The 27,379-nt window shown below is 35.0% G+C and overlaps 1 protein-coding gene across 9 annotated transcripts in view; it reads right to left on the reverse strand.

Annotated features, from left to right (window-relative positions):
* Positions 1-27,379, reverse strand: part of KIF14 (kinesin family member 14) — a 68,661-nt gene that overhangs the window by 26,224 nt on the left and 15,058 nt on the right. For all 9 annotated transcript variants that reach the window (XM_069074512.1, XM_069074515.1, XM_069074509.1 and 6 more), the window contains 18 exons: positions 23,256-23,354; positions 21,691-21,743; positions 20,372-20,402; positions 19,661-19,768; positions 19,120-19,236; positions 18,657-18,772; positions 14,145-14,317; positions 12,379-12,526; positions 12,052-12,115; positions 9,923-10,107; positions 8,709-8,811; positions 8,286-8,446; positions 7,225-7,372; positions 6,461-6,613; positions 4,164-4,290; positions 3,457-3,550; positions 2,015-2,153; positions 1,100-1,200 (listed from right to left, as the gene is read on the reverse strand). In XM_069074512.1, the coding sequence (XP_068930613.1) occupies positions 1,100-1,200; positions 2,015-2,153; positions 3,457-3,550; positions 4,164-4,290; positions 6,461-6,613; positions 7,225-7,372; positions 8,286-8,446; positions 8,709-8,811; positions 9,923-10,107; positions 12,052-12,115; positions 12,379-12,526; positions 14,145-14,317; positions 18,657-18,772; positions 19,120-19,236; positions 19,661-19,768; positions 20,372-20,402; positions 21,691-21,743; positions 23,256-23,354 (2,120 nt within the window). The remainder of the gene's footprint in view (positions 1-1,099; positions 1,201-2,014; positions 2,154-3,456; positions 3,551-4,163; positions 4,291-6,460; positions 6,614-7,224; positions 7,373-8,285; positions 8,447-8,708; positions 8,812-9,922; positions 10,108-12,051; positions 12,116-12,378; positions 12,527-14,144; positions 14,318-18,656; positions 18,773-19,119; positions 19,237-19,660; positions 19,769-20,371; positions 20,403-21,690; positions 21,744-23,255; positions 23,355-27,379) is intronic.

The raw sequence follows: 27,379 nt of genomic DNA on the forward strand, positions 1-27,379 counted from the left end.
TCCAAATTAACTTGAATAAACCTATCTATTTGTATCAAAACAGAGACTGTTATCCTCTCCTCTGTAGGAGAAGCTCTTAAAGAGTAAATTTTCCAGTGGCCATGAGGGACCCCAAACTTTCTTTCATGATCGTTCTTCTGATAATAACACTTGTTTACAAGATAATTAGCTCATTTCATAGGTATAGTCTGGGGCCACAAAGTAGAAGTTGATGCTGGGTGGGTTTGTACCTACTAAATATCAGAGTTCAAAAGGCCCTCAGAGATAAGATCTAATCTAAGAATATCCAGGACATTTGGTCATCTAGTCTCTGCCTGAAGACCTCTAGTGATGGGAAATCCTCTACCTCCAGAGGCAGCCTTGGACATTTTGTAGAGAGTTCTAATTGTTAAGATGTCTTCTCTACCATCAAGACCAAATCTATATATCTGCAACTCCCACTGAATGTTTCTAACTTTATCCTCTTGGGCCCAGAGGAATAAATTTAATCTCTTGTCCACATGACAGCTCAAATTATACCAGAACTTATTAGATTTTTTTTCCATATTACCTCAGGCAAGGAATTGTGTTTTATAAAATGGTCCCCAGTTGATTGAAATAATTTTTCTTTGAAATCTTTCACATTGCTTTTAAATTCTCCTATAGTTTAGTTACCATGAAACATTTATATCTATTTGGAACCTTTTCCCTTATTTTAGGATATGCTCTATTTATCACCCAGATTTATAGTTTTGAAGGTATCCATATTATAATTGATAGTATTTAAGATTCTTATAACTTAATAATGTAATATCACAGAAATGCCAAATTCTGGAGGAAACTGGACTTAAAATAATAAGCATGGTTAATCTTTTATACTAAAACTAGATTTATGCTAGGTCATATAACTTCATAAAAGCAATGAAATACTTTATTTTTATGTTCTCCTTCAACCTGAATGGCAATTAATTTAATATTTAAAATTAACTACTATATTTTGATTAGTTTTATAATATTCCACAAAAAACTCACGAAATATGACCAGATAGCATGTTAAAAAAAAGTTCCTTTAAAACAAAGGAATAATCTTTGTATGGGGGGGGGGGAATACAGTATTTACCTCCTTCTAGAAAATGAAGAGACTGCTGTATTTGCTAAATCAGGTTCCCATTCATCTTCTGGATCATAAAAGATATCTTCACCCTTAATACCACTATTACTCTAAGAAAAAAAAAATTATTCTGGTTAGTTTTCCTCCCTTAATTTTTCTTCCTGGTCTTTTCCATAGCACATTTCCTGCTTTCTGAACATCATCTTCATTCTCTTGCCACTGGAACCCTGGATTCTTCCCCTGGGACACTAAGCTTTTACCTTCTCTCATCTGAACCAGGCCTCCACATAACTTCCTACATTGTGACACTACTCCACCTCACCTCCCTTTTCAGCTTTCCTTTATCTGTCATCTTCCCCCATTAGATTGTGAGCTCCTTGAAGGCAGGTGGTGCACTGAATAGAGTCCTGACCCTGGAGTCAGGAGGACCTGAGTTCAAATCTGGCCTCAGACACTTAACACAAAAACTAGCCATGTGACCTTGGGCAAGTCACTTAACCCCAACTGCCCTCCAAAAAGCAAAAATGAAATAAACCTAACTGGAATTGGACATTTCCTTCTCCTGTTAGTAGTCCAAAGGCTTCACCAGATTACCAAAGGGGACCATGTTTCAAAAAGGTTAAGAAGCCCTGATGTAGTAGGAATGATGAAGTAGCCTTAATTGCTTGTATTCCCAATGTTTAGCACAGTGCCTGATACGTAGTAAATGATTAATAAATGTTTGTTATATCTAATTCTTTCCATCCCTTAACCAAAATCCCAATCCTACAAAATGTTATTAGTAGCTTTGTCATTTTTACAAGTTATAAAAGGTTTTAGAATAAGAAAAATTGAACTATTTTCCTCCCTTTCCAAGTATAATATAACTAAATTAATTGAAATTAAATTTTTCTCCAAACAAAAAATTTTATTAGAATTCCATACCTCATAGAGTTCCTTCATTGCTGCAAGTTTAGATTCAAACTTTTCTAGGCTCCAGAAAGTTGAGATTCCCAGCTGAATATTACGAACCTGGACCTGAACAGAAGGCTGAGTACTATTTCCTTGGCTTGATATATCATGCCTGAATGGGGAAAAATAATAATACAACACCCTTAAAAAACAATATTTTAGGGAAAAATTTCTTAACTAGAATAAGACAATAAAAATTGTGACAAAAACTCACCTATAATTAAACATTTGTATAACAGCAAAAAAAAAAAAATTACTTAATATGAATTGTGTAAATACTGCACAAACTCCTGATTAAAAAAACATCTCAATAAAGACACCACCCTATTTTAAGTATAAGAAGATATGCATTAATCTTTTAGATTCATACTTGATTACTCTTACGGATCTATGGTCCTGATAATTTGGAAGTTTCCTCCAACGTTGGAGAATGCCACCCATCAATGTACCTCTTGTCCATGTCCAATCCATAATTTGCCCTAAAGGATCCACCCAACCTGGTGGGGGCCCCTCCTCACTTTTTCTTGACATCATGACAGAACCAGTGGAATACTGTCTACCTGTCCACACTTGTCTTCATCCCTGTGAGCAGCCTATCTTTTCTTCCTATTGTACTTTTCTTTGTGACATCCTTTCCTTCTGTTCTATCTCAGAGCCCCTCATTGCTTATATGTTGCAGTTTGTTCATACCCATCATGGGACTTCACTTCTTTTATGAGTCAATATGCTATCTATTTCTAGGTCTTCCTATGAATAATTAAAAAGTGAAGTAAAAATAATTGTTCTTTAAAAATTTTTTTATCAATGCCTAGTATTTTTATTTTACATTGATTTCTGTATATATCCCTCCTCCTTTCTCCCCTGTCTAGTAAGCCATTGTCTTTAACAGAGATTTAAAAAGTAGTTCAGGAAGCCTAATACACATGCCAACAATGCCTCACAGAATATACATTTAACACTTGGAATCCCCATGCCAGCCCCTGTAATGAAGAGGGGGAAGAACATTTTTTCAACTCTTTTCTGGGGCCAAGATTGGTTATTATAATTACACAGTAATCCGTTTTGTTTAGAACAACTGTTCTTAATACAAACCTTGGGAACAAAATGCTTGCAAAGATATTTTTGAGACTTTAAGAGCTTAGTACTGATACCTTCTCTTGCCTAACTAACAATACAAAGCTAGGTCATTGTGGATGCCTTCTCTACTGTTCCTCATTAAACACAAAAATACTTTGCCAGCTATCAATGCATAGTGGTAGTTGGGGTTATAGTCTTCACAAAGTTTTGGTGTAGTTACATTAAAATGTTAGGAGTCTCCAGATAATTGTAGAAAACACAATTAAGGTTGAAAGTTGGAAAGGAGGAGGGATGACGAGGATAGAAGGCATTTTATAGTCAACAAACACATCACTCACCTACAAAAAACATAACACTTTCTTAATTTGTTGCTAATGGTGTTGGCTTCTTGGATCATCATTGAGAGCTTCATGAAATTCCAATTAGGCTGAACTAATGAAGAATATAAATAATAAACTAAGCAAAAATAAGTAAATATGTTTCTCTAAGAACAGCCAAATTTCTAAAAAAGTTTCTAGAATTTTGAGGTACTTACTAGTAATAACTGATATTTATATAACATTGTACATCAAAGTACTTTATATGCATTATTTCATTTGAGTATCACAACCCACTTGGGTACAAGTATTATTAGTCCCATTTTTAAAGATGAGGAAACTGAGGCTAAGGGCGGTTAAGTGATTTGCTGATAGTCACACAGCTAGTATGTTTCAGAAGCCGAATTAAAATCTAAATCTTTCCTATTCTGAGCTCAGTATTCCATCCATTATGCACATTGCTTCTCTTTTTAAACTTTATAATGTAGCTGATAAGATTTATGTTTAAAGGACAGATGTATTTAGATCCCAAACTTTACTTATCTATGTAAAAGTCATAGTTTCCCCAGTAGCACATGAACAGCTTGTAGGTAAGAAACTATTGCTTTTTAAAAAAAATTCTGTATCCTAGGCATTTGCACACTGACTTACACATATACTCATTTTTTAAATAAGGTAATATATATAGCTTTACATTAAGATACATACTAAGATTCTCCATCACTCACTTGTTAATATTTTATCCTTGTTATTCAGATTCTGTTGTAGAATCTGTACTTCTTTAACAATTTTCTGCTTCTCAGCCTCCAAAGCTTCAAGAATCTTTGCATGCCGAACAGTGTGATCTTCTAAGGCCTAAATAATACTCATTTGTATAGATCCATACAAGAGATAAAGCAAAAAACAAACAAAATACACAAACATACTGATAACTAAACTTTCATATGTAGCATATTAATTTCCAAGTTGCCTATATTTTTGTTTTACAACAAATGCATTAATTGTTTTTATGGCATAAGTTAAACTTTTTCCACCTAATTTCTACCTAAAAATGCTGACAAAGAGTAAAAAATCTGCTCACGAATGCAAAAGGTCAGAAGCATTAGTGATCAAGAAAAATATATCATTTCAGAGATCATTTTAAGAACACCTCTTTATATGTCCATTTCTCTCCACTCATATTGCCACCACTGTAGTTCCAGACCAGGCCCTGATCACCTCTTAGGTGGACTATGAATTAGATTCAAGTATCTCCCATTTCAATCCATCCTCCTTACAGACACCAAAGTGATGCTCCTAAAGCAAATGTCTAACCATGTCACCTTCCCCACTTCCCTGATACAAATTCTAATGGCTCTTTATTTCTTCTGGAATCAAATATAAACTTTTCTATTTGGCATTTAAAGCTCTTTACAACCTGGCCCCTTCCTATTTTCCAAGTTTTAAATATATGACTTTGCTCCCTTATACACATTTTCTGGTCCATTCATACAGGCCTCTTTGCTTTTCTTCCCACACAACACTCTCTTCTCTACTTTAATACTTTTATACTGGCTCTCCCCCATGCCTGGAAAGCTTTCCCTTCTAAACTCTACCTCATGGAATCCTCAGCTTCCTTTAGGACTCATCTCAAGCACTCTCTCCTCCAGAAGGCCTTTCCCACTTAGCTGCTACTTTACAGCTCCCTGAATATAGCTTATTGATGTATATGGTGTCTCCACATAAGAATACATGCTCCCTTGAGGGCAAGAACTGTTTTTACTTTTTCTTTGTTTCCCCAATGCACATTTGAAGGGAGCCAAAACACCTGATCGAGGAATCAGGCTGGTCCTAGATAAGTGAGCTCCGGGCTTTTCCTGTGGCCAGTCCAAAGTGACTAGTCCTGGTTTTTCCTTGAGCAAGCAGCTGTAAATCAGAGCCTTCCTGATATCCTGTGATCCAGGGATGTGCCCCGTTCTGGGATTACTGCCAGAAGGTGTTGGCTCTCCCATACATTCTTAGATACTATTCACATGGCTTGGAAATCATCAAAGGACATGATAATCGTCAGGGCCTAAATTGACATCACTGTCTGGCTTCTTGAAATTGAACAGAGAGTATTAGAAAACTAAGTGACCTATAATTACCTTCTTTGTGTCATTACTCTATAAAAACCTTGCTCATGGTATCAATAAACAGACTGCCTGACAATCGTGCCTGGACCACAGTTATTCTCACACTTTCACAGGCTAGTGTGACAGTTTAGGGCTGGCTTAAGAAACCACTCAAGTTAGCTCTACACACATTACTTTGTATATAGTTACCACTTAAATATTTATTGGTTAACAGACAATATGAAAAAATTCTTATCTGTCACAAAATAAATTTTGAAGACAGATATGATTCCACCCTTCTCTATTAGAAGGTATTTTACTATCATTAAGGTTTTCACCAAATGATTAATATTTTAGAGATTGGCAGAGAAAGAAGGCAATATATGTGAAAGGCACAATATTCTTTCGTTATTTAGATTATTTGGAATCTTTGTCAAGTAGTTCGACTATGCTTAGTATTAGGGAGCAACCTATGCTGCTTTCTACTTTGAAGAGGGGAAGAACAAAAAGAGAAAAAAAATAGATGAACTGAATAGTAGTCAGTCTATCTGGCTAAACCTTACCTACTGATCTACACCTTAAACATTCCAACCAGAAATGAAAGATGGGGGGAAGGGAAAGGAAGAGACCTACTAAATCTAGATGAGAAATGAGAAATGGTATAAGAAGGAGGTATGAAATCATACAAGTGTGGAACTACCCCTAATGACTCTGTCCTTCTGGGTCTGAAATCTAAGAACAATGGGAGAAAGAAGGCACCTATCAAAACAACTTTGGCCTAACAAGAAGGCACTTTTGCACTTGCGTGCCTATATTTTTATTCCTCTTTGCAAATCTTTCAAAAACCATCTTCTTTCAAGAGCTCAAAAGCAGGAAAAAAGGGCTAGTGTTTTCCTTATGACTGATCAAACTAGTTAAGGGTTGGAGATTACCTGTTTTGTAGCCAAAGTCTCCATTTCTAATCGCTTCTTATTAACATGGACTTTCTGTTCAAGATGCTGTTTTGCTTTTTCTAATTCCTGTATTTTGTCATTAGCCTTCTGATTATTTATTTCCTGCATTTTCTTCCTCTCAGATTCTTCTTTCTTATAAAGAACAACAACACAACCAGAGAACACAATGAATACCATCTTCAAAGCAAGGATCCAGGTCCAGCAGATACATTATGGGTTAGAAAGGTGGATGACATGAGTCCAAATCCTTGCAAGGAAACTTTGGGTAAAGCATTTAACCTCAGTGCCCTCAGCTTCGAACTAGATCAAAGCTTCCAACTAAAATTAAAACCTTAGTCAATGCATTAAAGACTTACATTTACTAATGGAAAAGTTACCATACCAACACAACTTAGAATAAAAAGTGAATAAATAACTAGAAATATGTATTAGGGCTTTTAATTTTTAGGACCTTCCCCTTCAAAATGGGTCTTTGGAATCCCAGAAAATGAGAGTATCAGATTGTAACTACTAACATAACTCTAGCTACAAATCTCAGAGTATACATATTTTCTTTGCATTTTTTTCTTCTGCCTGCAGCAATGACTTTCTCTGCTGCCATTCTTCCTTAAACAGAGGGAACATAGGTGTAAAACCCCTTGTCCCACAGAACCATTATTTGCCCAGGGTCCCCAGCACCCACATTCACCCCGTCAACATGAGGTTCTGGTAAACACTAAAAATAAACTAATGCTACTTTTTACCAGTTCTGTTTCCAGGGCTTTTATTTTACTTTCATAGGCAGCTCTTTGAGAAGACAGCTCTTGCTGAGCCATTTCTTTTGCAATCTGGATTCCTTGCATCATTTCTTCCTTAGCTTTTAACCGTGCCTCTTCTATTTCTGCTTCAAGTCTATAAAGTGGCAAGGAATTTATAATATTTAATTTCTAACATTTTCATTTGCCATGAAATAGTTCCAAACCAGTTGAATGTTTCCTACTGAAAAACTATATTCATCTAAAAATTTTAACTATGACAACCTTGTATTTATTATGTAAAAATGCAATTTTAAGCCAGGAGGAAATTTGCTCACATTCTTTAATATAAGGATATTTTACAAAAAAAAAAAAACAAAATGATGATATCACAACAAAAATTCCACAGAAAATCCATAACATCAAAGTCAACTTTTGGTTATAACTTAAGAAGATAAAAACTCTGAAATGTAATGAAATTTAAATGATGAAAGGGCTTTTATAACCCTCTAATTCATTATATTTCAAGCTACCTATTATAATTTGGCTTGACAGATGAAACTGTAATACAAAACAATTTTAGAAGACTTAGAATTTGCTTTCTTGCCTCTATGTGAAAAAACAGGCTTCCTTCTTTCTTCAAAGGCAGAGTAAAAAATTAAAGAATAAGGAGGCCAGTGGACAGAGGCAAAAATAGTGTCAGACTTTCTTAGAGAGCACCATGGATAGTAGGATAAGTCTACTTTAAATCAGAAATGCAACAGAGTGTATATATAGTCACCAGAGTATCTTATTTATCTATCTGGAATATCCTAATCAAATCTGCTAAGGACTAATTCTTTCTGACAGCTGCTGCTATTTCTACTACTGTAAGAAGGGACAGACAAGAAACCAGAGAAATACACATGCAGAGGTAAAGCTATTTTTAAGATTAGGGAAAGGCTAAGTCCTTACCAACTAGCAGAAACAAACTGAATACTGGATGGTTGCAGGATGAGTCACCATATAGCTAGTGTTTACTTCTGTGCTTACAGAATTGGACACTTAATACCATCAACAGTAATACTTACTGTGATCTCTGAGCCATAAGCAATTCATTTTTTGCAAACTCAAAGTCTTTTGGACCATCATTTGTAAGAACAGATCCACAAAATGATATTTTTCCTTTCTGTACTTCTACTGGATGATTAAATCTAAAATAATGATCTCCACCAAGAATGACACGATCACCCTTTAAAAAATAAAAGGCACAAATTTACTACATGATGTAACTCAAATGTTGGGGTAATTAAGAAGAGGAAAAAGATCAACTTAGAAAAATGAGAGAGGGCAAATCATGTTCAACAGTTTTACAGTTTATTAAAAATCTAAATTTTTTGTTATAATATAATAAGTAAAATGTAAATATTTATTTAAAATGTAAATATTTTTGATACAACATGGATTTCAAACATTTTTTAAACATACAGAAATTTTTATATCAATTAACTTACATGATGCAGAATTGTGGATTCTGAAATATGTTTTCCATTTACATATGTTTTTGCATCTCCTAGTGGAATGATACTAACTGTTCCATCAAAATTTTCAATAATACTATTAGAATAGAAAGCAAAATTATCACAAGTGTAAGAAACACAAAAGAGAAAAGAAAATTGACAACTATAATTTGGCTTCTCCTTGTGGAATTAAAGTTTATGTTTAAAACTTTAAAGTAATGCCATAGTCAATATATACTTGCATGGAGAAACTCCTTAATTAAACATTGTCTTGTTATATTAGAAATATTTTTAATCATGATAAGCAAGAAAAAAAATTAGGCCCAGTTAAGAAAACTATACATAAGAAACAATTCTGTCATCAGCAAATTAGAAAACTCTAGGGCTTATGGCAGGACTCATTACTGACATTCCAAAACATTTACACTAGGACCAAAATCTAGATAATTTTCAACATAAAAATTCACAAAGTGAACTTTATACTTTCACTTAATTAATGCCTTTGGTATATATATTTTCAAAATAAACTAAGTTAAGTTGCACAGTGCTGGCATGCAAGAGGAAAGAGTCATGGTTATGGGACAGTTTGAGATGGGTTGGACCTAGAGATACAGTGATGGCCCTCCACCCCCACATGCACTGAGGAGATATGTACAAAAAGCAGATGATGAAAATGACCCTGATGAAAATCAAAGAGAGATGAATGAGCAGGAAGATGAACTTGAAGATGACCCAAATGTGGTAAAAGACTATCAGGGTCTGGAGAAAGTCCTCCCATCTTTTCGGCATGATGTCATCTTAAAAATAGGTCTGGATATTGCAAGAAACAAGTTTATTTCCTTTTATTTTATTTAAAGGATATCTTTTCCTAGAATATTAATGTTAATATCCTTTGCAAAACATGTATGAATTTGCACTACTCACGTAAATAATATAGTACTCTATAGGATGCTAAACAGAACAGAAAAAAGGAAGGATAGTTGAAAACAGTTTCTGATGGATTAGTTCTTCTATCACATATCTTCAAACGTCATGTAGGGATTCCCAAGATAACAAAAGATGAAAAAAAAGGATAGCTATAGTGTGTGTGTGTGTGTGTGTGTAAATATTTTGAAGTATAAATATTTTATAGATTTTTAAAATTAAAATGAAAGTCTCAACAATTAAAAAAAAATTTTTTAAGATACTGTTTTTGTGAAATAACATACCAGTGATCATCAGCAATTAGCACCCCTGATAGCTGAATATCATGACCAGAGTTGGGTTTGTACTTCCCAACAGTAGTTTTTCCTTCCTTTAGCATATAGAGTAGCATCTCTGATAGTTGTGGATCTTCATTGAGATTGACAAGGTTTGGTAAACGGTTATCCATTTTGAATGTAATTCCTGCTTTCTACATAAATTCATTAAAAAAATGAATTTAATTAGATGCAACAATGTTCCTACTTGTTTATAATGAAAATTCTACCTTTTGAGCTATAGTCACATGTCCCCAACTGTGTATGATATATCTCAAAACTCCACAAGTTCAATATGGAACTCATCATCTTTCCCCCCAAACCCACCTTTATCCCAAATGTCTCTATTGGTATCAAAGGCACCACCATATTTCCAGTCACCCAGGTTCAGAACCTTCAAGTTTTCCTTGATGCCTGACCAAAAGCCAATCAGTTGCCATTTTTTTTTCATTCCTACCTCCATAGCATTTCTCAAATACACGCCCTTCTCTTCATCACACAGCTACCACCTTAGTTCAGACCCTTGTAATCTCTTGCCTGTACTATTTCAGGCCTTTCTGCCTCAAACCTCTCTGCACTCTGATCCATCCTCCACACAGCTGCCAAAATGATTTCCTAAAGCACTGGTCTGTCCATGTCACTACCATACTCAATATTCTCCATTAGCTCTTTATTACTACTAGGACCACATATAAGCTCTTATTTTGTTTTTAAAACCCTTATTAACCTTAACATACATTACTCCCCTTTCCATACTCTATGGTCCAACCAAACTGACTTTCTTGCTCTTCCTCATACATGACTCTCTCCGATCTCAGCACTTTTGTACTCCATACCTGCAAGGTATTCCCATTTTGTCTTTGTCTTTCAGAATCTCATTTCCTTCAATAGTCTGTTCAAGAGTCTACCTCCACAAGAAGCCCTTCCTAATTTTCCCAGCTGCTAGTACCCTGGCCCCTATATTTACTTTGTGTATATTTATTTATATACATATTGTCTCTCCTGATAGTCCTTGCCCTCAAAGCAAGTGTCATTTCACTTTTAACCTTTGCATCCTGAGCACAACTGCTCATATGCTCTATGCACTTAAAAATGTTTGTTAACCCCAATTGCCTTGCCTTCCCCCACTCTACAAAAAAAAAAGTTTGTTAATTAGGAAACACAATGAATGCGTTCTGCATGAAATTTCAAAATAGAATAAAAACATAATCTATAATCTTCTCCCCTTTACTTCTCCATTATGCTTCCCCCTTCCCATTACTCTTAATGGCACCATCATTACCCTAGCTACCCATTTTAAAGAACCCTAAAGACTCCTCTTTCTCCTAGAATATGCCAACTCCCTCTCCTACACTTGACATACCAAGTCCTATCAGTTCTTTCTTTCTAACATCTCTTACATACATTCCTCCCCTTTTATTTCCACTACCACCACCCTAGGTCACATCATTTCATGCCTAGATTATGCTAATAGTCACCTTACTGGCTAGCCTTCCAGCTCTCAATCTCTCACAGCTCCAAAACCATCTTGTAAACTTCTGACTGGTTAATTTTCCTACTTCACAGTTCTTAGATAATCTTGGTCCCCTTGCAACTCACAAACCTTCAGTGTCTACAGAATAAGTTAAAAATTCTTAGCCCACTATTTAAAGTGGGATTTAATGTTTAAGTGTTTAAAATAAACAATTTGACTCCCACCTACCTTTTCAATTTTATCTACTACCCAACAGGAACCCTCAGCCAAAGTATCCACCAACCAAAATGTTAAACCTTTTTCTTCTTTTCAAGTATTCTCACTATCTTACCAGAAAAATCCTACCCAAATTTTATGGCCCAGCTCAAATCTCACTTTCTCCATGATTCTCTCCCTGGGGGTAGTTAACTTAAAATAGAATTGATTTCTCCCTCCTCAAACCTCATGAAGCATTTGTTTGTGCCACTTATAGCTAGATTTGTTGCCTTTTATTAGTTATTTTTATGCGATTATGCTTTGCTCTGACAACTAACTTATATGCTCCTGGAGAGCACTGGATAGAGGCTTGATTATCAGCCTTTCTATCTCCATAGCAACTATTTCTTGTCTTAGAATAAAGTAGTACCTGCAATTCCTTCGTTTCTTGAAGCTTTCTTTTTTCTGCTTGTTCAAGTTTTTCTCTCCATGCCCTTTCCAAAAAGAAACTAATTAATTGAGTTCCATATTACAACACATAAGAAAGAACATCCTGACCATAAGGGGTGCTAACCACTTGAATAAATTACCAGAGAGCCTAGGACACTTTTTATTCTGAAAGTATTTCAAAATAGAACAGACTAAGTCCAATTTTTCTGAAAGCAGGTGAATGTACTCAGTGCCTGGGAAAAACTCCCTACTGGTTCTAAGATTCCTAATAGTACGTTCATTTAAAGTTTAAAATAATTACTCCAACCTTTGCATTTCTGCTATATCCTTTTCTTGTTGATGAAGTTTCATTCTTAAGGAAGTTATTTCTTGCTGGCAGCGTCTGTATCGTTCAGGGTCAATATTCCGAGTGTTTCGCTGAGTGGCTTTCAGCTTTTCAATTTCTGTTTTTAGTTCTAAGTATTTTTCCCAAAAGAAACATACAAATATGATTAACATATGTAATTCTTCATTTGTACTCACTTGCCCAAGGTCACACAGCTAGTAAAGGTGTCAAGTGTCTGAGGCCAGATTTGAACTCCTAATCTGAGTCCTCCTGACTCCAGTAGCCAGTGCTTTATTCACGATGCCACCTAGCTGCTCCTGTACTTGTAAATCCTTTTTTTTTTTGATACTTAGAGCACTCTTGATTTAGAAAAAAATGTATTTTATCTTAATTTTTAATGACATAAATGTATATTTAGAATACACTTAAAAAGTGTTTCCATATTAACAAAAAGAAGTCTATCCCTTCCCTAGGTGACAAATCAAAGAAACAAAATAGAATACTATTGTTGTAGGAAAGAAATTAAATTACAAATATTTTAAACATCTATGTACAAAGGATGTAGTTTACAAAATACCTCCAGAGAGATATCTCACTTACTACATAGAAATGTTTTCTTACATATTTGCTGGGAAATCCAAATAATTATTAATATTCAAGTTCTTAACTAATCTCTGATAATTGTTTCTAAAATAGCAATTGAAGAAAATAATTTGATAATTATCTTTCTATCCAAAAATATTTCTCTAGAGATTTCCAAGATCCAAAAGATTTATTTTAATAAGGACTATCATTTGTTATCATTTCATAAAACACAGGTAGTTAGGTAGGGAAGGTCTGTATTGTGGAATAAGAAGTCTGTGGCTCTTGCTTTTCCCTAAATCAACTGCTATATGAAACTGTAGGCAGTGAGAGTAGGAGACTGGGACATGGAGGAGATGATGGATCTACATGCAACATAAATAATGGTCCCATTTCCAAAAAGGATTATTCAACAAGGAAAGGCTTGGTTATTTGTAGAATACATAAGTCAATGTAGGAATGATAATTAATAAATTATTAGAAGGAACTACCTTAGAAAAGCCAATGATAGAAATGCAAATCTAAGTTGTTTCTAAGTCACCTAAGCAAGGTAAAGTAGGAATGAAGAATCCAGAGATGGCAGTAGTGAAAAGGAGTTCAAGAAAAGGTGAGGCAGTAGGCAAGAGTGGGAATTTTTGTAATCTGGAACACAGAAATATGCAGCAGAAGTCAGGAGTTCCTCGAAAATGACAGGTAAGTAAATTAAAAGTCCCAGCATATCCTGATGGGTCTTTTCTTAGACTCCTTGTCACTACCAACATCCTTGGACTCTTCATTCCTATTCTGCCTTGCTTAGGTTCCTTATTCTTTCTCTATCTCCCTCCCTTTATCATTCTCCCTATCATTGCCCACTGCCACAATGGAATAATGTTAAAATCAGGAATTGAGAAAAAAGTCATGGACATTTTTATAATATACCAACTTTTAAAATCATTTATGAGGCTAACATTACACCTGTTACACACAATTAGGTAAATATGTTGATAGAGGGGTGGCCAGGTGGCACAATTAGTAAGAGCACCGGCCCCGGCATTGGGAGACCCGGGATTGGTTCCAGCCTAAGATACTTGGCACCCACACAAAATAACTGGCCGTGTAACCTTGAGCAAGTTACTTAAGCCCAATTGCTTTAAAAAAAAATATGTTGATAGAAAAATGTTACTCACCTCTAATTAACTTGGCATTCACATCTTCATTTACTTTGGCAATGTTGATTATCAGACCAGCTTGCTTAGCATACCGAAGGGTACTTAATGTTTCTTCTATGTTATTAGCAGCAGGGCTAATTGTAGCAATCATTGCAGTTTTTGAATTTCCACCTAAGCTTTCTTTCAATAACCTTTAAGGAAAAAAAAATCATCATCTTTACTCTAACAATAACTTAGTAGCAGTAATTTTCTAACATCACAAAATTAAACTAATATAGCATATCACAGATTAAATGCTGTTTTAAGGGATGTGAGAATATGTAATTTATATAAGAAGTTAATAAAAAAAACTATTTTCTCAGCCAATTTTTAGTTTTTATCACAAGAGTATTTTAAGGCAAAATTTTAAAAGAAGGTTAATTGGCATCTACTTTATTGTATGTCCTGGTGAGAGCTGGGGTGTTAACTTATACTCTGGACTACAGTTCATTCCAGCTCTCACTTATCAGTTTATAAACAATATCCGCATTATCTAAAAGTGCCTGACTTATGCTGAACAAGAATTTATGTATTGTTTCCTATTTTTTTGACCCATTACATAGATGAAAGGATTTTTTTCCCTTTCTGAATTGTACTTTTAAGAAATATAAGGAGGGGCAGCTAGGTGGCGCAGTGAATAGAGCACCAGCCCTGGAGTCAGGAGGACCTGAGTTCAAATCAGGCCTGAGACACTTGACACACTTACTAGCCGTGTGATTTTGGGCAAGTCACTTAATCCCAATTACCCTCCAAAAAGCTAAAAAAAAAGAAAATCAAAAGAAATATAAAGAAAAGGAAGTTTCTTTTAGATTTAAACACTGTGCATGTCTAAATTTCACACTATTAATTCCTTTTAAGACATCAATCATATGACAGATAAAAAATAATCATTCATATGATCTGATTGAATAAAATGGTATTACAGTGTATTCAATTATGTATTTTTAGATTAAACATGTTAACTAGCCTAATTAGCAATGTGAAGTTAATTCCCACTTGAGGGACTTTGCAAGCATTAAAAAGTGTGGATTTCTTATACAACAGTTGATAGAAAACAAATTTTTGAAAAAATTACATTAAAAGAACTAACCAACTGGAACTTCATCTATATTCCAAGAAAGAGGTCAGCTTTGCAAGAAAAAAAATTGCTAGAATAACAATAAGAGGGTCTGAGATTCCCTAGTACTACAAATGACATTAAATTTGTTTTTCCTGAAAATTTTCTAAGCCAAAAAATTTCAATATAGCTAACAAATGAAACATCTTATAAGTCGCATTATTCCCTTAATTCAAAAAGGTTTTTATTTAATGTCTACTACAAAAAAAAAGTACCTGTGAGGGAGGAAAAAATGAACCAGGGCTGAAAAGAATAGAATGAAAAAAAAAATCAGGGAATGTAAGAGTTAGAAAGGGATCTCAGAGGCAACCTAGTACCCAACATGTACCTAACCAAGAATTCCCTCTACAATATCATCAACAAATAGTCATCTAGCCTTTGCTGAAAGGCTTCCAGTGAGAGGGAATCTGTTACTCCTGAAGCAGGTCTCTTCCCTTTTGGGTCGATCTCATCAGAAAGATTTTCTTCACATTAATCCTAGAATGGCCTCTACCTAAAACTTCCTTTCAGTAATCTTAATTTTGCCCTCTGTCACCAAACAGAACACATCTACTCTCCTCCCTATGACATCCCTTCAAACACATGAAAGGAGCTTTCTGGGAGTTATTTAAGTTATTTCCCCTCCAGGAAAATAGTCCCTCTTTCTCCAGCTTCCTATGGCATAATCGTTCAGCTCTCCACCATAGAGTTTGCCCTCCTCTGGGAGCTCTATAGTTTATCTAAAATGTAGTGCCTAGAACTAAACATAAACTCTACATGTGATCTGAACATGACAGAGTACAGAAGTAATATCATATCTCTAGTACTGGATTCAAAATACTCAAATGGATCAATGATCATATTGATTCAGAAGTTCCCTCCCATGATAAAAATCACAATCTATCCATTTCTGACCATCCTGTATAGCTCGTCCACAAGTTCCTATAAATTCATCAAAAACAAAACAAAAACAACCACCACCTAACATACTGAAGGGCCTTCCCCAATTTTTTTTTTGCTCTTTTTTGGGGGAGGGCAATTGGGGTTAAGTGACTTGCCCAAGGTCACACAGCTAAGTGTTAAGTATCTGAGGCCGGATTTGAACTCAGGCCCCCCTCACTCCAGGGCCAGCGCTCTATTCACTGTGCCACCTAGCTGAACCCCCCTTCCCCAGTTTTTTTTTGGATACTGCACAGGTACTAACAGAACACTCCAGTTGTGTCAGTTAGCCCTCACTTTCACCGTGGCCCTCTTCTCTTCCTATAAGAAATTCCTGGATGACATATTTTACTTCTGTTCTTTTTCCAGAATTCTTCATTAGTTAATATATTACAGCCTGCTCGTGCCCACCATGTATTTTTCCATTGCCCTTGGTGTGACATTTATTTTTAATTCTTCAAAGACTGTTGAATTCCATGTTTTGCTTCCATATAGCAAAAATAATTGAACTTTTAATAGAAATCTTAAAAGACGGGCCTTTGCTTTCATGAAAAGCATGGCACTGGAAATCCTAGACACTCTGCTTGTTTTTTTTTTTAAATGCATTCTAAGACTACCTGAGCTTATTTAAGGCCGTCATATCATAACAGAACACATATTAAAATTACAGTCCACCAAAACCCCCAGATATTTTTTAAATACTTATTCCTTGCTATACTTCTTCCACCCTAAACTTAGGAATTTGACTTATCAAACCCAGGCACTCACTTTTCCCTATTATTCAATTGAATCCACTGATCTAGATCACGTATGTTGTGCAGGCCTCATCTAGATGGTCAAGATCTTTTAAAAATAAATAGCGACTCTGTCATCTAATGCTAGTTATCCCTCCCAGCTATGTGTGATCTTCGAGCAAGCCATCTATATTTATTCAGATTTCTGATAAAAATCCTAAAGGCAGAGGCCAAGGTCAAACACAGATCCCCAGGGTGCTCCACTAGAGACTTCTTACCATGCTGACATTTAACTATTAACAATTACTTTCTGGTTTTAGCCAACCAGTTCTGAAATTATACATCTAAACTATCATCTAGCCAACATTACTCCATCTTTTAATCATTTTGTTCTATATTTTTCCAGTCTAAAGTTCATTTCTCTTGGTAGAGAAAACAAAAGGAAAATATGAATGCCATCCCTTCTTTGAGTCTCCTTTTCCCACAAGACAGTAAAAACAACATCAACAAAACCCCACTTTTTTTTTTTAAAGCAATTGGGGTTAAGTAACTTGCTCAAGGTTACACAGCCAGTTATTTCTGGGTGTGGTGCTGAGTGTCTGAGCCCAGGATTTGATCTCCAGGTCATTTCAACACTGGAGCCGGTGCTCTTACTCGCTGAGCCACCTGGCTGCCCCTAAGCAATTGGGGTTAAGTAACTTGCTCAAGGTTACACGGCCAGGTGTTTCTGGGTGGATGCTAAGTGTCTGAGCCCGGGATTCAATCTCCAGGTCGTCCCGACACGAGCCGGTGCTCTTACTCGCTGTGCTACCTGGCCACCCCAAAACCCCACATTTTTGTTTTCATAGTTTTCATCCCCAGCTTCATCTCATTCTAGCGCTCCTAATGCTATTCTAACAGGAACCGACCACATTTCTGTATTCATCCTCGTTATTTGTTTTTACTTCTAGTTTCCATACACATCTTTCTAAAAATTAAGTTAGTTGATAAATTCCCTGTATATCTACTCAGTATCTTTAGATATTTCTCCCTTTTTCCCCTTACTAGGATTGCTTATCTTTGTGTATTTAGAATTTCATCTCATTCCTCCTGGACTGATTTCCCCTATAAAGTTTTAGCCCATGGGATACTGTGCTTTCTCCAAACCCTTGAAATCTGGCCTCCTAAAAGATGGAATGCATTTCAGACTATATACCTGGCTTTTTCTCTCTCACTATCACAAATTCTAAGGGGGACTAATCATCCTCCCCCTGCCCCTAAGGTTCTCATCATTTCCACCCTGGCAACAAGCAGTGAGAATCAGATCTAGGACAGCAGAACATTTTTTTTCTTTTACTAATATATAATGAATACTATCGCTTTCAGTAGGTTTCAAAATCCATGAAAGTCAGGTTATTCCCTATAGGCTTCCAGGTGGTAACTCCACCATAAACATCAGTTGCAAAGCCATATCTCTGTAAAGTGGAAAAACAGCCCTGCTGCCAAGTACTTAGGGAATAGTCTAAATACTATGTCTGAGCTAAGAGACAGACATTTATTAATAATCACTGTGATAGCACATAAACACAGGTAATACATGTAATCTTAAAGCTGAAGAAAATAATATTTTAAAAAGTAACTCAAAGAATATGAATGGCTATTATGAGAATATACACATTATTTCCCCCCTCAGTCAATAAGTTATTTTATGTAATAATAATTTGTACTTCAAAATATACTCACCATGTAAGAACAGATTCACGATAAGGAATAAAAACTCTTTTTCGGTTTGCTTGCTCAGAGAGAGCAGAAATAACTTTTCCCAAAGTCAAGAGTGACCTGTTGATACTCACACCTTCCTAAATTGAAAAAGAACAGAAAAAGCAACTGACATGGCACAATAATATCACTTCATCTGGGTCCCTAAAATAAATTTTTTTAATTGGTTAACTAAAATAAAATTTCTCTTCCTCTATATAACTAACTGCCACCTCAGCTATGCTTCAAAAGTCTACAAAGATATTACTTTGAAAAAGCTATTATATGATTAAAAACAACTTAAGATCACAGCCCCCAACATACCACAGGAGTATATTCCCATAAACCGCAACTTAAAATGATTGCCATTTGAGAATCTTGCAGTCTTCTTCAAATGCAACATTCTTTAATATAAGTTTCATCAAAATGTAACATGGAGAACACTCACCTTTAGTCGCTCCCCACTAGTCTGAGTTGCTGAGCAGCGCTCACTGCCTGCCAAATCAATTAGATTTATTCGACTAATGATCCTGTGATCATGTTCCTCCTCTTCCACAAATTCTGTCTGTAGTAAAAAGATAGTAAAAATAAGTGCTCTAAAATTAAAGTCAGCTATCCTAAGGCATAAAAATCTTCAGAAGGAAAATAATTATACAACATTGCTAAATTTTTATTTTCAAAATTAGTAATTCCCATTTTTTTGTGATGTGGCACTTTTATCATGTAATAAAACATTCACACTCTCTAGTCATAAAACAAAATAAAGACAGAATTGGGCTTTATAACTAACTGAAAGAAAAACAACAAAAAAAGAATGAATTTATAGTTTTAAAAAGCATTATAAAGTGTCAGTTATATTGACAGAACGATCCTCTTGGTCATATACTACTAACTCTACCTTCTTTATATTATCCACTATATTATATAGGAGAAAAACATAAGCTTCAATTTCACTGTTGATACATATGCATATCAACATCAAAAAGTACCTTCGTTTGGGTCATCACCAAAGTAAAAACCGAATGGGAACGGGAACTTTTGTCATTCATCCCAGTAGCAGCAGTTGCTCTTTGCTTATTTCCCAATTCAAGCCAGCTCTAATTAAAAAATTAAATTTAAATTAAATTTAAAAAGGAAGAAAGAGAGGAAAATGACAGACTAAAGGTAAGGTCAGTCTTGTGGCACAGCGGAGAGACTGCAACTTTTAAAATTAGGAGGCCTAGGTTTGAATCCCCCTTCTATCCAGATATGTGACCACAGGCCAGTCTCATAACCTCTCAGAGGCTGTTTCCCCCTCTTTAAGTGGAAATAATACTCATACTACCTCTCTCAGAGGGCTGCTGTGAAGACAGTGTTTTACAAACTTTAAAGTGCTTGTGAGTTATTAGCAGAATTGAGATATTTTAATCACCTTTCAATTTCTTATTTTTTTCTCTCAAATCTCAACTGGATAATAATACCGTATCTTAAAAAAAAATTCTAATTTCCTGGTTTGATATAAAAGATATATTTTTAAAATAAGGGGCAATATAATTCTATCTACAAAACAAAGATAATCTATTTTTAAAAATCACAAAATTGACCTGTTCTACATGTCAGTAGTAGCTAAGGAAAAAAAGCATATAGGAACAATATTTTTATAAGCAATAATCATCTTTGCAAACAGGAAGTTTTTTAATAAAGCAGACATTAGATCTTACCTGGACATCAGAGTAAGAACTCACAACATTCCTATTTTTTTTAAATAGAAAAGAAAAACAGATCTCACTAAAAATAATTCTAGTTTTTCTTTTTATAAAACATGAAAACACATTTCAAATATATTGTAGCTATCTTCAAATACATGACTACAATAATACATATTCTTTATTTGATGTCATTTTCTATTTGGCAGGAATACATCATTTATATATGACAGGAAATAAAGTGATAACTCAATCTGAGAGAAAATGAATATTCACTTAATATAATAAAACAACTTAACACTATAATATCCAAATCTATAATTGCAAAGCTAAAATTCTATGTATATGCTTATCTGACATCAGAATAATTCTGGACTTCTCTAATCTTGTTCTAATCTTTTAAAAAGTAATTTTGCTCTCCTCCTTGAAGAAACACAGGACAAAAGGCTAAGGGTTAAAGATCATTTAATTTAGCTCAGACCCTTTTCTCCACATCTTCTGGTCATAGTGACACAAATTCCCCTGAAGTAATGGGAGGTTAGAAGGGAAAAAAAAGGAGAGCTAGGAAAATTGGTAAATCAGAAAATATTTAATGAGTGCTAACTGTAGGAATCTCTATGCTAGGTACTATGGAGGATACAAAAAAGAAAGAAAGACATGGTCATTGCCCTTGGGAAGTTTTATGACATAGCTTACAAGGGAAAGAAGTACTAGAAGTATAAGCTTAGGTGGTTGGAAAAGGAATGGTGGTCCAGGGTTTCTGAGCTGGAGAAGTAGTTAGGAACTTAGAGCTTAGTTTCCTTAGGATAAGCATTTCAAATTCCATATGAATAAAATCTGCTTCTCCTGTACTATTTCTTTTTTTTTTTAAGCAATTGGGGTTAAGTAACTTGCCTAAGGTTACATGGCCAGTTCATTTTGTGTGGGTGTTAAGTAACTGAGGCTGGAACCAATCCCAGGTCCTCCCGACTCCAGGGCCAGCACTCTTACTCACTGCGCCCCCTAGCCGCCCCACTCCTGTACTATTTCTGCTAAGAGTACACCATTTGCCCAATCTTTCATGTTAGGAAACTTGGTGTTATTTTTAATTCTTCTTTCCTATATTAATCCTATATTAAATTGTATGTTTCATGAGAGCAGAGACTCCCATCACCTAATTTTTTTTTAACATATTTCTTCCAATGCAAAGCTCAATACTATTCACAGTGAAGATGTCAAACAAATGTCTGTTGAACTAGGTGGACAACATTTACTCTAAAAGGCTGCATTTAGATGTAGTACACTTTTAAAAATATACTCAGACCCATTTTTCCCTAATTCCATCCAAAACTTACACTGACAGAGCTTCTACATAGGGTCCAGAAACTGGGTGCTCTCTTATTCTGAGCTGGTAAAAATTAATATTAGCATTAGTTAGTTAAGTCACATAAATTATGTAAAACACAACTTTAAAGCATTATTATTAAAGCATTATTTTTCTACCTTCTGAATTTAGAGCAAAAAAAAAACAATCAGTCTTTTCTTTACTCAGAAATAAATAACAAATGTTCTCAAAATTAACAATTTGCAAAGCAGCAGGGATAACTGCCCAAATACTAACAAGATTTTTTTTAGAGTATGTAAAATTCAATAAACATGTAAGGCATAATTTTTATTTTAAGCAAAAGTATTTATGCATTTCCAGAAAAACAGTAAATTGTAAGTTTTAAAAGTAGCTACTATAGAACTTTGCACAGGAAGGAAAAAATTAGTAAGAACTCTGGAACAAAAGGATTTAGGTAATTTCAGTATACCTACTACATATTACGCCCCTCAAATTCCATAGTTTGAATGTAGTACATTTTAAAGTCTGTCTATAGTCAATATAAGAAAACAGAAAAGTAAAACCACATGAATGATGTTTAGAAATGAATTGTTAAAGAGGAAAGGGACAATGAGTACATGTTTTGCATTCACTGTCAGAAGCAGTTAACATATCAGTTGGTTTTATTAAACTTTTTTTCTTTTCTTTCTTAATCTTTATTGGGGGGTAAAAGGAAATGAATTCAGAAATGAAAAGGGATATATAAACAAAAAGTATCAATTAAAAGACAAAGAAAAAAGAAAATTAACGGTTTAATGAAAAACTATTACATATATGTACACACACATTTATATACACATATACATTCAATTTGTTTTTATGCCACAGCATAACTGCACAAATATATTAACCTCTCTGGAATTCAATTTATTCATCTGCGAAATAAGGGTCTTCTGTGGTCCCTTTCAGCTTTTAAATTATATCATTTTTATGTAAGAGAGAATTTGCACTTATATTAAAAGAGAATTTTAAATGAAAAGGATATCCGCAAGGCAAATTTTGGATTGATAATTTTTTAAAAGTATGTCCCACCTTAAAAATATATCAAAAATATTTCTAGTGCTTTTTAAATTATGCATTAGTTACAGATCAGTTAAACTTTTAGGGGGAAAGCTTAGCAGTTTGTTGTTTTTTTTTTACCTAGCACCTGATTAAAATTAAAATGAGTAGGGACAGCTAGGTGGCGCAGTGAATAGAGCACCGGCCCTGCAGTCAGGAGGACCCGAGTTCAAATCCAGCCTCAGACACTTGACACAATTACTAGCTGTGTGACTTTGGGCAAGTCACTTAACCCCAATTGCCCTCCAAAAAGCAAAAAAGATAAAAAAATAAAAAAAATTTTAAATGAGTATCCCAACAAGTGATTTTATTTTTATTGCTAATCAACACTATTATTGCTTAATAGCTGTTCAAAGAACAACACAGTAAATGTAGCTCACATATATTGTCTGTTCCATATATAGCATCTTCAAAAACTTAAACAATGTATTCATATATCATAAAACAAGCGAGCAGAATAGAATTTTGAAATCTTACAGGTTGCTTCTTCTGTCCATTTTCACCTTTACAAACAAGCAGATCATGAATTTTTTCATTGTAGATTTCAAAGAAACTCATTTCAAGGTGATAGGAAACCTAGAACAAATAGAAACAAGTAAACAGCAAATACAACCTTAAAGATAGATCCTTAAATTCCACTTATGGGCTAGCATGTATTAAGATGTATCTATTGTATCCAGAGTACTATGTGGAATCTAAGATACAGCCCTTTTCCTGGAGAAGCACCAGGAATGTGCAGAGCATTGTAGAAGATGCTTGAAGAGTCAACTGAAAAGGGGAGACGAGACATAAAACATTGGTAACAAGAAAAGGCACTATATGATTAAGGGGAAAAATAAGTGGTCGACTTAACAAGGGACATGAGATTTAGTCAGAAAAGGAAAAGATCATTATAGTACAGAGTGTTCTGAGATAGCCTTGTGGAGGAGGAACCTGAGGGCTGGGTCAGTGGGTAGCAAGACAGGCAATCCAAGGAACCAGTGGTAGCAGCACAAAGGAAATCCCAGGGACAGCAATGAGCATGATACATTTGTGAGAAAGAAAGATGATCAACCCTCTTGAAAGAGGTGGAGCAATGGAAAAAAAGGGTATTTGATAAGGAAGATACAAGGCTACAGCATGGATGACTGTGAATTCCAGGCTAAGGACTTTAAGCAGAATTGTGTTAGAATAGGAAAGGGGTGAGGAATCTATGGCCTCAAAGCCACATGTAGCCCTCTAGGTCCTCAAGTGTGGCCCTTTGACTGAACACAAATTTCACAGAACAAATTTGCAATAGGATTAGCCCTCCCAGGTGCACAAGGGGTTAGTATTAAGAGAACTTTAGGATAAATATAAGATAGGTGGGAAGGAATATGGTCAGTGGAAAGCATATCAGACCAAGATAATAAGTAGTCATAACATATATTAAATGAAGATGTACCTTTGCAGAGAAATTAAATCCTAAGGCAATCCAAAAGGTTTCCATGTCAGTTAAGCAGTGTTCACTAATTTATCAAAAGTCCAACTGTTTAAAAGAAGCTCGAATTTGAAGTCATAGTACAGGGAATTTGGTTTGAACAAATACTGACTGGGATAAAGGAGAGAAGTGGAAGAGAAGACAAAGTGCCTTGTAAATAAAGTAAGGGGGAGGGGGTGGTAAAGGAGGGTGTACAAGAAAGAGTTCAAGATCTTCTTGGAAGGAGTGGTTTCTATGCCCCAAAAATGGATACATATTAATGGTTAATAATGCAAACACAGAAGAAAAAAGATAATTAAAAACAACTGGAAAGCAAGACATAAAAAAGAATAGGAGATAGTGCTTACTGGTGTTTGTGATCGGTATCCAACAGTATATGACATTCCTACCAGTATCCATCCACCAAGTGGAAATGAATTTTAGGAAGATTAAAGTGGCCATGAAATGATGGATGGCTTAGAAAAAAATGGTGGCAGGGAGACAGTTAGGAGGCTACTATAGTAATAAAGACAGGAGATAGTGAAGGCTTGGTCTTGGCTGGAAGCAACAGAACTAGATGGAAAGGAAATAATTTAAAAGACATTTCAAGGAAAAACTGCCAGAGCATGGTAACTCTTTAAATGAAAGAGTCAAAGATGAACTTGACTACCTGGAAGAACTTTGGGACCAATGATAGTAACAACGGAAATTAGGACAGGGAATTAATTTTTTTGGAGAGGGGATGGGAATATCAAATTAGGATCTTCTGGTGCTGACAGGACATTCGAGTAGAACAGAAATGGCCAATCAACAAGTGAGAATATGGGTGGGGAGAGAGGCTAGAAGTAAAGGCATAGATTTGTCCCCTACCCACATACATGTGATGGTTAAAATTTAAGAATACATTACCTTTTTTAAAGAACAGTAATTATAACAATGTAAATGGAAAGAATCAAACATCAAAAGTAAATGTAGCAAATTATAAGATCAAATGGGATTTGGATGTAGAAATATAAGAAAATACCCCCCACTCCATTCCTATTGGGTGGTAGTGAGAGGTTCACAGGTTTCACACATTACACATTTTTGGACATTTTAAAGATATCAATCAGTTGTACTGACTTTTTTTCCTCTCCTAAAAATACTATTTGTTATATGGGATGGCTCTAGGGGGGAGAGGGAAAGAGATGACAGGGGGAATACATGGGATACTATGGTGATGTAAGAAACAGGAAATATTAATAAAAACTTATTTTTAAAATAATGTATTTGGTTTTTTGAGGGACAGGCTATAATGTGAAAAGAGTCAAGAACTGAGCCTTGGAAAACTGCTAGAGCTAGGAGCAGAAGAAAGAATGTGCATTAAGTCAGGAAAAAAGTAGAAAGCATCATAAAATACTAAAATGTAATCAAAGTGGTAAGAGAAGAACCAGGATAGTTTAGAATACTTGAAAAAAAAGGGAGAATAGGCAAGTGTTAAATACTGCAGATCATGGAACTAAAATTGAGAAAAGACCACTAGATTTGGTTTTTAGGCTAATGATAGACATATGCCTACAGCATAATATGTCTATATTGAACCTGTGAAGAAAACAACACTACTGTAATTGTTTAAAAACTAATCCAATTTTTTTTATCTATTCATCAATGCAGCTAAATCAGCCTTCTCCCTGTCTTCACACATGACACTCCATTGCACAGGCCCTTCCTCCTATGCAGTGCCTCTAGAATATACCGTCCTTCTCATTCCTGCCTCTTAGAATTCCTAGTTTCCATCAAAACTCAGCTCAAAATCCCCCTCCTACATGAGGCCTTTCCTGATCCCCTACCCCAACTTCTAGTGTCTCCCCATCAAATGACATTGTATTCATTTTGTATATATTTATGTGTGTACTGTTTCTTCCTACAGAATGTAAGCTTCCCAAGGACAGACATTTTTCATTGTCATATTTGTATCTTCAAGAGCTAGCACAATGCCTGGCACATGGTAAGTGATTGATAAATGCTTCACTTTGTTGTTATTGTTCAGTCTTTTTTAGTCGGTCAACTCTTCATGATCCCATTTATGATTTTCTTGGCAAAGACAATGGAGTGGTTTGCCATTTCCTTCTCCAGCTCATTTTATAAATGAGGCAAACAGGGTTAACTGGCTTGTCTAGGATCACACAGCTAGTAAACGTATGAAGCCATACTTTGAACTTCAGTCCTCCTGACTTCAGGCCTTGTGCTCTATCTGCTATAGCACCTAGCTGCCCAAATGTTTCACCTCTCTGGTACAATGTTATACACCATGTATATCTGTGTGTATGCATGTATGCATGTATGTGTGTATGTGTATATGTATATATAAATATACACATATATGCATATACTCACACATATGTATATATAACACGACATAAGAGACATATATGTATATGTATCTATATCTCTATCCTGTTTGAAAAACAAATGAATAGTTACTTTTCAGTAAGAAGTTAATTTGATTTCCAAGCAGCAAATTTCCTAACAGATTTTTAGTAAATGAGACTAACAGCAACTACATAAGCAGCAAAAGGAAAAGTGGAGTTCTCAAGTAAATATTTCTGAGTTACAAAAAACTAGGACATATGAGAAATAAGTGATCCTTGCACAAAATTAAGCATCTATTTAGTGGCTACTTTCTTTGGATTGGAAAAGAAAGTAACCACTGGATAAGTAAGATCCATACAAATGCCATTTTCTCCCTGTCTGATTTAATTTGTTTCCCCGAATGTACAGGCAAACAAGAGTTTTATTCTATCACATTTATGGCATAATGTATATTAATAGCTGAGGCAATTAAGGCTGAGTGCCATCACTAAAGAGATGGCTTATGCCTCGAAAATTAGAAGACAGACAACAAACAACTAGCAGTAGAAGTCCTGCCTGGGTAAGTGCTTCTGGCAGAGATACAAATTTCCAGACATCTTCAAAGAAACTTGGTAGTTCATGTAGAAGAACCTAATTTAATTATGGTATAAGAGGTACTAGGAGAAGGTACATTTTTTCTTCTTTTGTACTATTCTACAAAGTGGGATTTTCCTCACAAAATGAAGATTAATGTACCTTATATAATTATACTGAAAATAAATGATCATATGTAATGCCATTGGCTAAGAGTTAATTTTAATTCTCAAGACAT

This window comes from Petaurus breviceps, unplaced genomic scaffold (genome assembly GCF_028583685.1).
Source record: "Petaurus breviceps papuanus isolate PSGF00001 unplaced genomic scaffold, PetGlider_PUasm1.0 90895, whole genome shotgun sequence".
NCBI classification, from domain to species: domain Eukaryota; kingdom Metazoa; phylum Chordata; class Mammalia; order Diprotodontia; family Petauridae; genus Petaurus; species Petaurus breviceps.